This window comes from Nanorana parkeri, unplaced genomic scaffold, assembly GCF_000935625.1.
Source record: "Nanorana parkeri isolate BGI_ZX_2015 unplaced genomic scaffold, ASM93562v1 scaffold35, whole genome shotgun sequence".
NCBI classification, from domain to species: domain Eukaryota; kingdom Metazoa; phylum Chordata; class Amphibia; order Anura; family Dicroglossidae; genus Nanorana; species Nanorana parkeri.
In genome coordinates this window covers 641224-654172 of record NW_017306303.1, presented here as the reverse complement: position 1 = coordinate 654172, position 12949 = coordinate 641224, and the positions used below count along the sequence as shown (strand labels likewise).

Genomic DNA, 12949 nt, shown 5'->3' with positions numbered 1-12949 from the left:
GTCAGAGCCCCTGTAGTGTAATGTATAGTCCGTGTGTGTGTCAGAGCCCCTGTAGGGTACTGTATATGCCGTGTGTGTGTCAGAGCCCCTGTAGGGTACTGTATATGCCGTGTGTGTCAGACTTCTGTGCACCAAACCCAACACACAAACACACTGTCATTGCTCCGCTCCACTGCCCCGAGGTCACATGACCCGTGAGCCCGGCGGGGCGGCGGCAGCGGAATTCTATTGCGCAGGCGCGCCGCTCGCTCAGGTGAGTTGGGCGGGGCGGAGAGAGGCGGCAGAGGCCAGTGGGGGAGCGGACGTCTGGCTCTGAAGGAGGAGGATAGGGGGCAGCGGTGAAATGTCCTCCTCCGCCTCTATGCCCGCTGCTTCCTCTGCGGCTGTGGGAATCCTGCCCGCCACCTCTGCCAAGACCAAGACGAAGAAGAAACACTTCGTGCAGCAGAAGGTGAAGGTGTTCCGAGCCAGCGACCAGCTCGTCAGCGTCTTCATGTGGGGAGTCAACCACTCGGTAAGGCCCTAACTGGCACCCCTAGGCTGGGGGGGAGGGGACAAGGGACGCCTTCCCTCCCACCTGCCAGCCTGAGTCAGTGTGTGCCCCTCACCCCGGTTATGTCACACTTGTTGCTGATGCTTCCCCTGTAACTTCACTTCTCATGGTGTGCTCTGGGCTGGGCACCGTGCAGGCATGCTGGGACTTCTGGTTCTACATGTGTGCACCAACATGTGCTGCTGTCTGATACTTTCACAGCTCTGGAACCATTCCCCTCACAGTGATCACTCAACCTCCCTGTTGTTGTCTGATCTGTTTACTTTCATGTTCCAGGACATGAGCTTTTCTCATCACCCTGATCTCTACTGCCGGCGTCTACACATGTGTGATTCTCATACAGGTACGGTTCCGGTACATGGACCTGTGGACACATTTAATAACGAGAGGAGGGCTGCAATGTGTTTACTACAAAGAGGCGGCAGTGTTACTTCCAGAACACGCTATACTTTACATGGCCTATGTATCATCAGAACCTGCAATTCTCTCTACTGGATGACAGCTGACACACTCTGCTTTATCGGGTCCAGTTATTGTCATCCTGTTGTGGAATGTTTCTTCTGTCATGTTAGGGGAGTGCTCTTTAGATTAGACTTTCCTGCCCTCGGCAGCTATGTGTTATATTATTATCAGGAGCAGTGATACCCGTCAGTATACCATTCCACACCATGCTGGGTCTTTTGTAGTGTGCCCTGTCAGTATACCATTCCACACCATGCTGGGTCTTTTGTAGTGTGCCCTGTCGGTATACCATTCCACACCATGCTGGGTCTTTTGTAGTGTGCCCTGTCGGTATACCATTCCACACCATGCTGGGTCTTTTGTAGTGTGCCCTGTCGGTATACCATTCCACACCATGCTGGGACTGTTGTAGTGTGCCCTGTCAGTATACCATTCCACACCATGCTAGGACTGTTGTAGTGTGCCCTGTCAGTATCCCATTCCACACCATGCTGGGTCTTTTGTAGTGTGCCCTGTCAGTATACCATTCCACACCATGCTGGGTCTTTTGTAGTGTGCCCTGTCGGTATACCATTCCACACCATGCTGGGTCTTTTGTAGTGTGCCCTGTCGGTATACCATTCCACACCATGCTGGGACTGTTGTAGTGTGCCCTGTCAGTATACCATTCCACACCATGCTGGGACTGTTGTAGTGTGCCCTGTCGGTATACCATTCCACACCATGCTGGGACTGTTGTAGTGTGCCCTGTCGGTATACCATTCCACACCATGCTGGGACTGTTGTAGTGTGCCCTGTCGGTATACCATTCCACACCATGCTGGGACTGTTGTAGTGTGCCCTGTCGGTATACCATTCCACACCATGCTGGGACTGTTGTAGTGTGCCCTGTCGGTATACCATTCCACACCATGCTGGGACTGTTGTAGTGTGCCCTGTCGGTATACCATTCTGTGGATCACGCCTGGCCACAGCTCCACTGAACACATTACATTAGTGTTAGGGATTTATCACGCCGGGTGCACTTTTTTTAAAACACATTTAACCTATTATACTACTAGGTGTCCTCTGGCTGCCAAAGTCACTGAGAGTGACTGTTTTACAGCGCTGGGAAGTTTCTCAGCATAGTGGCTGTAGCAGGGACAAACTGGACCAATGTAAAAAAAACAGTAAGAGGTGAAGTGAATAACATGGGTTATCTCATTATTATGGCACCTGGAAGTGGGTGCCAACTTTAACCCCTTCATGACTGAGGCCCTTTTTTCCATTTTTGCACCCATGTTGCGGCCCCTTCTTCGGGACGCAGAAGCGATCTGGCGACAGGTAAGTCGCCAGGATCGCTTCTGTTGTAAAGCCGACAGTCGGCTCTACAAGTTTAAACAGAGTCCCGGCGGCAAAAGTCACCGGGAGTCTGTTTAAACAGCCCCGATGCTGGCGACGTACACTGTACGTCGTCAGTCACGAAGGGGTTAACAAGAGCCAAATTGTGATGTCTAGACGACTGGGTCAGAGCAACTCCAAAACTGCAGCTCTTGTGGAATGTTCCCAGTCTGTAGTGGTCAGGACCTACCAAAAGTGACCCAAGGAAGGAAAACCAGTTAACTGGTGACAGGTTCGTGGGTGGCCCATGTAGTCTGGTCCAATAGAAGAGCTACGGTAGCTCAAATTGTTGAAAAAGTTCATGCTGGTTCTGATAGAAAGGTGTCTGAACACGCAGTGCATCACAGTTTGTTGTGTATGGGACCGGTCAGGGAGCCCATGCTGATGCGTGTCCACCGCCAGAAGCACCTTCATGAGCATCAGAACTGCACCACAGAGCAATAGAAGAAGGTGGCCTGGTCTGAGGAATCACGTTTTCTTTTACATCGTGTGGATGGCTGGGTGGCTTGTGTGTCGCTTACCTGGGGAAGAGATGCTACTGTGATACACTATGGGAAGAAGGCAAGCCGGCAGAAGCAGTGTGATGATTTTGGACATTGCTCTGCCGGGTAATTTTGGGTCCTGCCATTCATATGGATGTTCCTTTGATATGTACCACCTATCTAAGCATTGTTGCTGACCAAGTGCACACATTGATGGAAATGGTATTCCCTGATGCCAGTTGCCAATGCACACTGCAAAAATGCTTCATGAATGGTTTGAGGAACACAACAATGAGTTCTAGGTGTTGGCTTGGCCTGCAAGTTCTCCAGATCTCAGTCCAATCAAGCATGTGAAGGATGTGCTGGAAATACCAAGTCCAATCCACGGAGGCCACATCTGTATCTGCTACTGACGGCTTGGTGCCAGATACCACAGCACACCTTCAGAGGTCTCCTGGAGTCCATTCCTTGATGGGTCAGGTATGTTTTTAGAGGTGCACTGAAATGAAAATGTCAAAACTGAAATGGAAAAAAAAGTTAGGCCGAAACCAAAAATGTTTTTTATTCTAACTTTTTTTCCATTTTTATTAAATATTTTAATTTTTTACTTTTATTGTTGGGGCTTTGGGGAAATATCAGAGGTCTAAACAGACCCCTGATATTTCCTTTTTAAAATAGATAAAGAGATTGAGGACAAGGTCCTCAATGTCTTTTTCTGCAGTCCCCGTTGTAAATGAACAGGAATCATCTATGCTGAGTGTTCCTGTTCATTCATAACATGAGAACATAGTATGTTTACTATAACCGCAATCATGAATAAACAGGAGGTGATGTAGATCACTTCCATTCATTCATAATTGAGGATATAGTAACCATACTATGTCCTCAATTATTTACACTAAGCAATCACTGATCGATGAGTGTTTGTACTGCTCTCCTTCCTGATACGCTGTCGCAGGAGGCTGAGCTCTCCTCTTGCACCACCCCAACCAGCCTCCTGTGACAGCGCTGCAAGCTGTCTCCGCCCGCTCTGCTCTGATCTGTGACAGGAGGCTGAGCGGTGCGGGGAGGAGAGACGCCGGCTACTCACAGCGTTCTCCTCCCGCATTTTAGATTTACCTCCTGAGTTTAGTGTCCCTTTAATTTGTGACGCTGTAATGGTCTTGTTGAAAAGCATTTTTCCATGCTAGCTCATTGTGCAGCCTTGCCCTTTTTGTGTAATGTGTTTGTAATTTTTCCTTTCGCCTATTAGCCATCTCCCTGCAATGTCCATCCAGCAAAAATAATCTTGCTGTTTTCCAAAGCAAAACAAAAAGAAAATCACAGGGGCATAATGGGAGGCAACTGAGTAATTCATAACTCGGAGCTAGTGGTGCGTATCTGGTCTTTTCGTGGGGTTTTCTGATTCCTTTTTAGTGCTTACCAATGACGTCTGTCCATATTCAGAAAATGACTTTAAAACATGTTTTTTTTCTTTCCCAACAATAGAGCTATTCATGTCTCATATGCTAATTTTGGGTTACATAATCTCTAAAGCTGTTGAGAAGTATGTTAATGTAAACCTTTCATTGTATATGTATGGGGGCTTCCATTGCTGACCACCTCCTAGAAATTCTACTTTAGTGTTTTTTTAGGCTCTTTTACGGACCCGGAATAAGAATGCAGATTGGGAAAGGCAAAGAAAATTCAGAAATTCTGATCTGTATGCATTTTGGAGGGGTGGGGGGAAGGGTGTAGAAAATCTCCTTTTGACAACATAAAAGCAATTGAAATAAAATAGCTGCAAGCTTGTGAGAGATTGAAGTCAAAGACAGATATGCATGTTCAGGAGAAGGCCAGCATAAGCAACGTGTTTCTTATAGAGTATTCTAAAGTCAGTGTTCTACCTTTTTATTAAAGCAGAATACCTTCCTCTGCACTGAGGTATGATATGACGCTGGTTGTAGGGGTGCTAATCATATCATTTCTTCTAAACTTCTTGTCTTCACAGGGTAACTTTCTTATGTCTGGGTTTTTTCTTTTTTAGATCAATGAACTCAATCAAGTTCCAGTTCCAGTGATGCTCTTGCCAGATGATTTTAAAGCCAATTCAAAAATTAAGGTGACAAATCACCTTTTTAACAGGTAAGGGTAAATGACATAAAAATTATGTTTTATTCAAGGTTGTCTGTCAGAATATCAGATCTGATTTCTACATAAACTAAAAGCATATATAGGCCTGGACAAATTTTCCCAAAATTCATCCCACCCCCATCAAAAACACAAAAATATAGGCCTTCCCTAAGGGGCCCGTTCACAACACTGTGGTTCTTTTTTTGTGCAGCACTGTGCGATTAACGCACACTATCGCGCAGTACACCCTACCGTAAGTTAGTGTTGCAGTTGTCATTCATTTGATTAGCACCCCACACACCTCCCGGCTTCATTGTGCTCCACCGCAGCGCAAAGTGCGGTACTGCAATACCATGTAATGTTGTGGAAAAGTAATGCATGCACTACTTTTTTTCCACCACAATGCATGGTATTGTACCGCACATTGCACTACGGCGGCGTACATTGTGCCCAGGAGGTGTGTTGGGGTGCCATTCAAATTGAATGGCCCATTCAGATATACCCACTGCATTAACAAATGCCTGTTCACTCATGTTTGCCATTCTGCATTGCAGTAATGCATGTCAATCTGAAGGGGCCCTAAAGGGTGATGATGAGTGCTTCATCTGGATAATTCTGTGTGGGAGTTAGTCAGTTCACTGCAGAGAAGAAAGTATCGAACCACACGTGTCAGTTCAAAGTATAATTATTCTTTAAAGCCAAATTCCAGAAAGGTATAAAAGACACAAATCATTGCATCTATGTGTTTAATAATTCATTCAATGTAAATCAAGATTTTTATTCAACTAATGCGACTTGTTTGAGTTTGACCTGGTGAGCAGCCAATCAAATGCACTTCATGAAGAAGCCCTGACAAGGAATAAACTGACAGTAGAAAATACCATTCAGTCTACTGCTGCTCTTTTGTGGTGCAGTCAGGGCTGGGGGCAGGGAGCATCAATGTATTCTTTAAAGTGTTTCAGAACTTAGTCTTTCAAATTTTAATTTCTGTGTTTTGCCCCATCATTTAGATTTCCCTGCAATTCATATTCTCTAGGACCACAGAAAAGTGGAAATCTCCCAAAACGAGGGGATATTCCACCTTTGTTAGATGTCACTAGAACAAGTGCCCCCGTGGGAAGATATCACCTTTTACTCTTGCTCTGGTGACGACTGTAAACTTTTGCATTTCCTCTCATGTTCTCTCCCTGTGACAGTGGTCATCAGGTGGAGAATCACTTTGAACAAAGAAAGGGAGCAGGAGCGTGACTGCCTGGCTTTAAATGTGTGGAAGGGGAGTAATAAAGGATGGTGGGTGAATCAGGGTAACTGGATGTGAGGTGGTGTAAAACACTTACGTGTGATGAGGAGTAAAAGTGCGGTGGTGGTGACCACTTCTGGTGGGGTTGGAGGATGTTTTATGGTGGGCCACTTCTGATGGTGTGGTCGTGGTGTCTTGTCATGGAAGTGGGCGGGCGTCACACAGGTCGGTGGGCGGTCTTGGTCTTTGCGTGGGATCCCGGTTGGAAACCGATGTGGGAGGGAAGCAAATGACAAGGTTCCGAAGTGTGCAAGCGGGTGTAATAAATTGTGAATTCTGTACTTGCCATAAAGTTTGGTGTGTGACGATATCAGCGTCGAAGGGGATACTGTGGTGGGTTGGAGGCGTGGAGGTGGCCTGGTATCTTGGCAACGTTGTGCAGAGGGAGGGAGGGTGGTTGGTGGACCTCAGGGTGAGGGTGTCCTCATGTCCAAGAAACAGTTGAGAGGAGGAGGAGAGTCAGAGCAGACAGAGGCGCTGTCATCCGCTGTAGGTGGACCGGGAAAGTCGGCACGGGCTCAGATGCACTGAGGGTGAATCTTTTTTTGAAGGGGACACAGACAGCAATGAAAACCAGACAGAGGCCCTTACCCTTCCCTACTCTATCCAAGGTTTTCACAGATATATTTGCTGGTGTACTTTATCTGTAACAGTGTTATCGCCCTCCCTCCTGGCTGCGTTGTGTGACAGATCTCTGTAAATACCAAAACCTTTTGTGGGTAAAACAGATCCCTCCCTCATATGTATTTCATCTGTGTATTTATTTAGATGTTTGCAAAATACCTTACTTGATAGGATGGTCTGACAATGTTTTTAAGATCTCCATAACCTGCTTTTGTCTAAACATTTCTTAGCTTCTGTTGCATGGTGGTCATTGGTAGACATGGAGGCTATTTCTGGTCTTCATGGTGTGCACAGATGTCAGTGCTGATTGCCCCTTTACCAGCTGAATGCATTTTAAGTACTAAAAACCTTCAGGATGTATATAGCCATCGAGTGGCAATACATGTATTCACTCTAGAGCAGCGGTTCTCAACCTTTGGGTCGCGACCCCGTCGGGGGTCCAATGACTATTTGCCAGGGGTCGCCCGGGAGTTTCCCGCTATCCCCGGGGGCCGCCCGGGAGAGAAACACTTTCTCCCGGAAAGGTTTACTCTGCTTGATCAAGCAGAGTAAACCTTTCCCTGTGATCTTTTTTTTTTTTCTGACATCGGGGGGCGCCGTAAGTCAGAAAAAAACACCATAGGAATGCATAGCTAGCTTTTTTTATTCTGACGGCGTACGCCAGTGGTTCTCAACCTGTGGGTCGCTGTGTGATTTCTGCTGTGCTAGGTGAGAGTCCTCCTCAGCCCTCTCCTAGCGCAGCAGTGTCAGTTCTCCCGCCACGCCGCCAGATGTCGCTGCAGCAGCCGCGTCATCCCTAAATTTTACCGATGGGGATCACCACAACTTGGCAAATGTTACCAAGGGGTCCCGGCCCTAGAAAGGTTGAGAACCACTGCCATAGAGATTACATTTCTGCATGGTGACATGAAAAACAATGCTTGTCTATAACGAGTGACTGGACCTACACAGAGGAAGAGGCATCTTTAGTGCTTGAAAGCTCAATTACAATTCTTCATCTTTGAGCACATTTTGCTTTCTGTGCCTATGCCAAGTTGCCTGTTCTAGACATGTGTGGAATCCAGATGCTAAGGACAGGTTTAGAGCTGTTGGATGATCATAATTTGTGTTTGATAAATGCTGCAGACTATCATGAGATGTCCTTGAGTACTTTCATGTGATTCATTGTTGGTTATCTGCCAAATACCACTGCTAAATCTTTGGTGTCTTTCCTAACGTGCTGTATAATCAGTAAATGTTCCCTTTGCTTGGCCTTTAGCAAGGGATTGACTTTAATATAATATTTGTGCATGGACTTTAATATGATGATAAATATTCTACTGTTATACAAATTCAATATTTTTATTTTAATAAAAGGCTTTTCCAATTCATTGTTAGTAGATATACGAAAGTGAATGTAACCTCAGCTTTATTTAGAGCAAACATTGCACACCCATACCAGTGGAACTCATTTGTATGTTTTGCTAAACTTTCTTTTTGAGGGAAAAAATAATCTAGGTCAGATATCCGTGACCTGAACCCTAACCTTTATATGTTCTCTTTTGGTTTGATAAATTGTATACAATTAAGTTTTTTGTCATACTGTTGCCACTGTATAAGTCCTGTATAATATTATTATCTGTTGATCATATCAGAAATTCAGAGCTGTCCTGCGTGCACTTCCTGTGTTATCTCAAGGAGCGTAATTAGCCCAACTAGTTCTCATCTTAGGACTACAAAATGAATAGCCTTTGTTAGGGTGCTAGGAGTGGGAGGGTCTGAGTAGTTTTGGACAAGAAAACTGGGCAGGGCTGACACCACTCCACAAAATTCTGTGAGGGTAATTTATCAAAACTGGAGCAGATTTGCACTGCAACCAATCAGCTTATCTGTCGTTTTCAAATCTTACCTGAGCAAACTGAAGAGAGATGCTGATTGGTTGCCATGGGCAACTGCTCCAGATTCTGTCTGCTCCAGTTTTGATAAGTTCCCCCCACTGAGTTTTCAGCTCACACCAGGCATTAGGAGCTGAGTGACTTTCTGGGAGATCAATGGGTATTTGTCTATACTTCCAAGGTCCTAAAAATGATAAAACATTGGGAAATGTGCATGTATTGCAAAGATGTACTGCATATGTTTTTTGCATTTTGTCCTGACATGTACTATAAGGCCTCTTTCAGATGGATGGTCCGATCAGGTCTGCTTGCCAGTTTTTCAGGCGGACCCAATCTGATGCCCAATGCTAGTCTATGGGCAGCCGTATCTAAACAGACGGGTGTCCGGTTACATCCGTTTTCCCCCGGCTCCGGTCAGGTCCACAAAAACAAACAGAGCAGTGTTACATTTTGTCAGACCTGATTGTTGACATCAGATCACCCCTGATACTACACAGACACATCTTCGTTTATATACGATTCCCTATATACCAACATGGGTCCGATCGTTTCAGTTTTTTCCTCCATCGCAAGGTGAAGGGAAAAAACGGACAGACACGGATGTCATAATGGTGACATCCGACCCATACTGCTCCAATCAGTTCTGTTTTAATAAGGTTTTTGATTTCTTCCATTTGTCTGTTGCTGTTGAAGAATGCCAATATAGTAAAGTGCTTTTTCAGAACAAATTCTGAATGGGACATTCTGGCTTTGCGCCAATCACATAATTGGTCCCAATGTTGGAATAAAAAACACTGCATCATATTGCAATCTTTCAATGGTATTGGGGATCTCTACTCTTAAAAAAAAATAGCTGTTGATAATATGCAAACAAAGTAAAAGTATAATTTTCTGTAAATTGTCACCTGCGTGGAGATGTTACATTCCATGTGCAGTGGTGTGCATTATCCTTCATCAACCAGTCACAAAGCTTATCTTATAAACCTCACCACTCATGCCTGGTCATAACACATACCAGGATACTACGGAAAACTGTTTCATTAGTTGAAATGTGCTTGCTATATAAAACCAGAGGTTTAGGTCAATATTATTCAGTTTGAAGTGGAGACGGTCTTTTGCCCTCTATGTCCTCGGTGGATACATTTCTTGGATCATCTGCAGATACAATATGGAGACTTCTTTGGAGGATGAGTTGCAGAAAAAAATGTTTAAAAGTGATACACCAGTTTCGTTGCTCTTAGCAGATTCCAGTTTCTGAAATGTATGTGAAAAACATTTTTGTGAGATCTCTGCCAGTGAGCGTATGTCATAGCCAGGCTGGGGCTGCTAAGAGGCGTGCTTGTCAGGGCTATGTAGAGGAGCCTGGACCTGGCTGGGAATCAAACTTTGCCCCTCGAATCCAAAATTGAAAAGGACTTTGTTAATGAGCGAAGGACACAGGTTCTTTATTCTTAACCCTGGGTTATATGTAGCTACCTTTAGGTGATTGAACACTGGGGGAAAAAAGCTGCAAGAACAGCCCCTATATACCGGTAATCCCCCTCTCTGCCAGCAAACCTCATTTTGTTTTACTAGTGTCTTTAGGTGATGCACACCCTGAGAGAAACTTGCCTCCTTTTTTTGTGTATTGATTTTTCTTCAAGATTCTGCTATCAAGTCAACTGCTCTAAAACCACTGGCTCCCTTTTTTATGCAGCTTTTCGGATCAGTGGTTGACTTTTCGGCTGAGCCTTGGGTAGCCTACCCAGAACCGGCTGGGATGAAAACATAAGGCTACCTTGTAATGTTCTGGGCACTGAATCCTGCATGGGTGCTAACTTTGACATGTGGTGCATCATGTTATTGGCTCCAGGATGCTATGCATGTCCAGGGCTGTGGTCCATCAGCTGATGGAGGCTTGTCCTAAGTCCCTCTTGTTTGGATGCCCACGGTGACTGGATAAAGCCAGGATGGGGCTTGTTCCTATCATCCTGTTCCAAGATGAAGACATCTGCTACAGTGACTCCTGGGCTCCCCTGGTGCCCAGTGTGCTGTTGCTCCCGTTTCCCCCATTGTAGCGATTGCGTAGCATGTGCTGTGACATGTTCTAAAAATGTGTCCAAGTCATAGAGCAGCATAGTCGCTCTCCTATGTGACCTGGCCAGCTGGAAGCACTTTTGTAGGTCCGTATGCCATACGTCCTTGGCAGCGAAAGGGTTAAGTAGTTGTGGTGCACAGGGGCACAAGCATGCCCCTTCCTCCTCTCCTCCAGAGTAGATTTAGTCTTGCTGCTTGCTTCGCTACCTGAGGTGGATGAGGGTGAAGCATACTCTGTCTCTAAGGAATCAGATTAAGATGAGACATTTTCTGATATCTCGCTAAAATTTAATACCATTGCTACCATTTTTATATGGTACACTTTCTGAACGGTGACTGTTGTCACCCTGAAAAGCTTTTTGCTCAGCCATATTATATTAAGGTTGATTTCCTTAATTGATGGTCTCAATTTGGTAGTTCTGACCATTTCTTTCATTAACAAGATCTTGATGGTTCTGTTGGAAATTGTTGCCCTTTTCAAGGGCCCGGTGCTTCTGGGGCTGGTTCCACCAAGCAAACTCTGGTTGCATCCATGGTGGTCTGGACTAAGCGCATGGTTCAGGACTCCTGCGAGGGACCTTGCACTACTGCTTGAATTAACTAGCTGATGCACGTCACCAGATATCCAGGAAAAGCTTTCTTTCCATTCACATGAGCAGAGTTTTTTTAGCTTAAATGTTGGTCTGCAAAACTCTGATGCCAAAAGCTTCTGTAGAGATTGTCTCTGAAGGAGGAGCGTACCTAAATCAAGGAAATTACTCAGGTTAAGAGTACTCCAGAAAAAGAAAGCAACAGCTCTGGCAAGTAGACCTTTAGCTACAGAATCTAAGACGACTTTCTTTTGTCTCTCTCAGGCCTTGAATTCCAAGTCAAAACCTGGCAATTAGTTCCACATTCTTGGTTCGCTACGCCCATGAAGTCCTTGACCAAGACACAATTTTTAACTTGCGCATGTTGGGTATCTATTTAATCGTCGTAACTTCATCTTTTATATTTTATTTTAAAAATGGGTATTTTATTGTGTTTTGGGTAGGTATGCACTGATGCCGATTTTTCGGTATCGATTACCAGTACTGATATTTATATTTCGGTACTCGCTAATACCGATACCGGTACTTCTGCATGAAGCCAGCTTTCCTGGCAATCAGGAAGCCGGCTCCATGTTCCCTCGCGGCCCTGCTGTTTAGAGGAAATCTCCCTCTGGCCTGAAGTTTCTGTATCTGGGATAAGTATAGGAGCAGTTGGAGGAGAACGAGTACTCGCCCAAATACTCGGTATCGGCACCCATACTAGTATTGGTATTAGTGCATCCCTAGTTTCCCCAGTCATCTTCCAGGACAGCCATCGAGAGATATAGGCTCCGCCTGCCTGCAACAGGAAACACATCAACCACATTAAATAAATAGACTCCTCCTTCCATCCCAAGTCAGTTTTTTTGTGTTTCCGCCGGCTACACAGGGACATCGTAATGTTTGTTATTTTTAGGGCTCATGTTTGTTTGCCTTTGGGCTGAGCCTTACCCTGCTAGGCATTGGGACCTACTCCAGGCTTACCTGCTGCAGTGCCTACAGGGATTCCCTATCGGACCCCCACCCGATTTCTGGCCAAGGTTCCCTTCCATCACTCAGGGAAGGCAACCATCCTCCTGCACGTGAGTAGGCACCAGATGGTGGCCCCCCCTGGTGTACAGCAGTGGCAAGGTGTAATAACCTGGAGTGTGCTTGTGTCCTATTGTGGACAACTGTCTGGTGACAACAGGGGCAGCAGGAAGAGGTGTACGGGGAGGCTGGAGGCAATCCAGGGGTCCCGGATACCTCTGCAGCATACAGAGCACTTACCTGATGGTAGGGGGAGCGGTGCAGTCAGCGACAGCATGGGGGTGTTGACCTCGCGCGAAGCGCTGCATCGTCTTCTTGGCTGGTTGCTGGATTCTCTGCTTAGGCTGTGATTATGGCGGGTGACGTCACTGGGGGCGCCGTCGCCTCGTGTAGCACGCGCCGCGTCGTCGGCTGCGGTGACGCGCTTCCGGTGCGCCACTTCCGGTTTCGGCTCAGCTTCGCGCCGGAGACATAAGGAGCTGGAAGGG

At 46.0% G+C, this 12949-nt stretch overlaps 1 protein-coding gene across 3 annotated transcripts in view; it reads left to right on the top strand.

The window, feature by feature from the left end:
* The first annotated feature begins 222 nt into the window (after positions 1-222).
* Positions 223-12949, top strand: part of PIP4K2C (phosphatidylinositol-5-phosphate 4-kinase type 2 gamma) — a 55561-nt gene continuing 42834 nt past the window's right edge. Inside the window, exons 1-2 of one of the 3 annotated variants that reach the window (XM_018569454.1) lie at positions 223-514; positions 4904-4978. In XM_018569454.1, coding sequence (XP_018424956.1) covers positions 344-514; positions 4904-4978 — 246 coding nt within the window. In that variant the 5' untranslated portion in view covers positions 223-343. Of the gene's footprint in view, positions 515-4903; positions 5002-12949 lie in introns of all 3 variants that reach the window. The other 2 variants (XM_018569447.1, XM_018569462.1) reach the window with 2 other exon arrangements.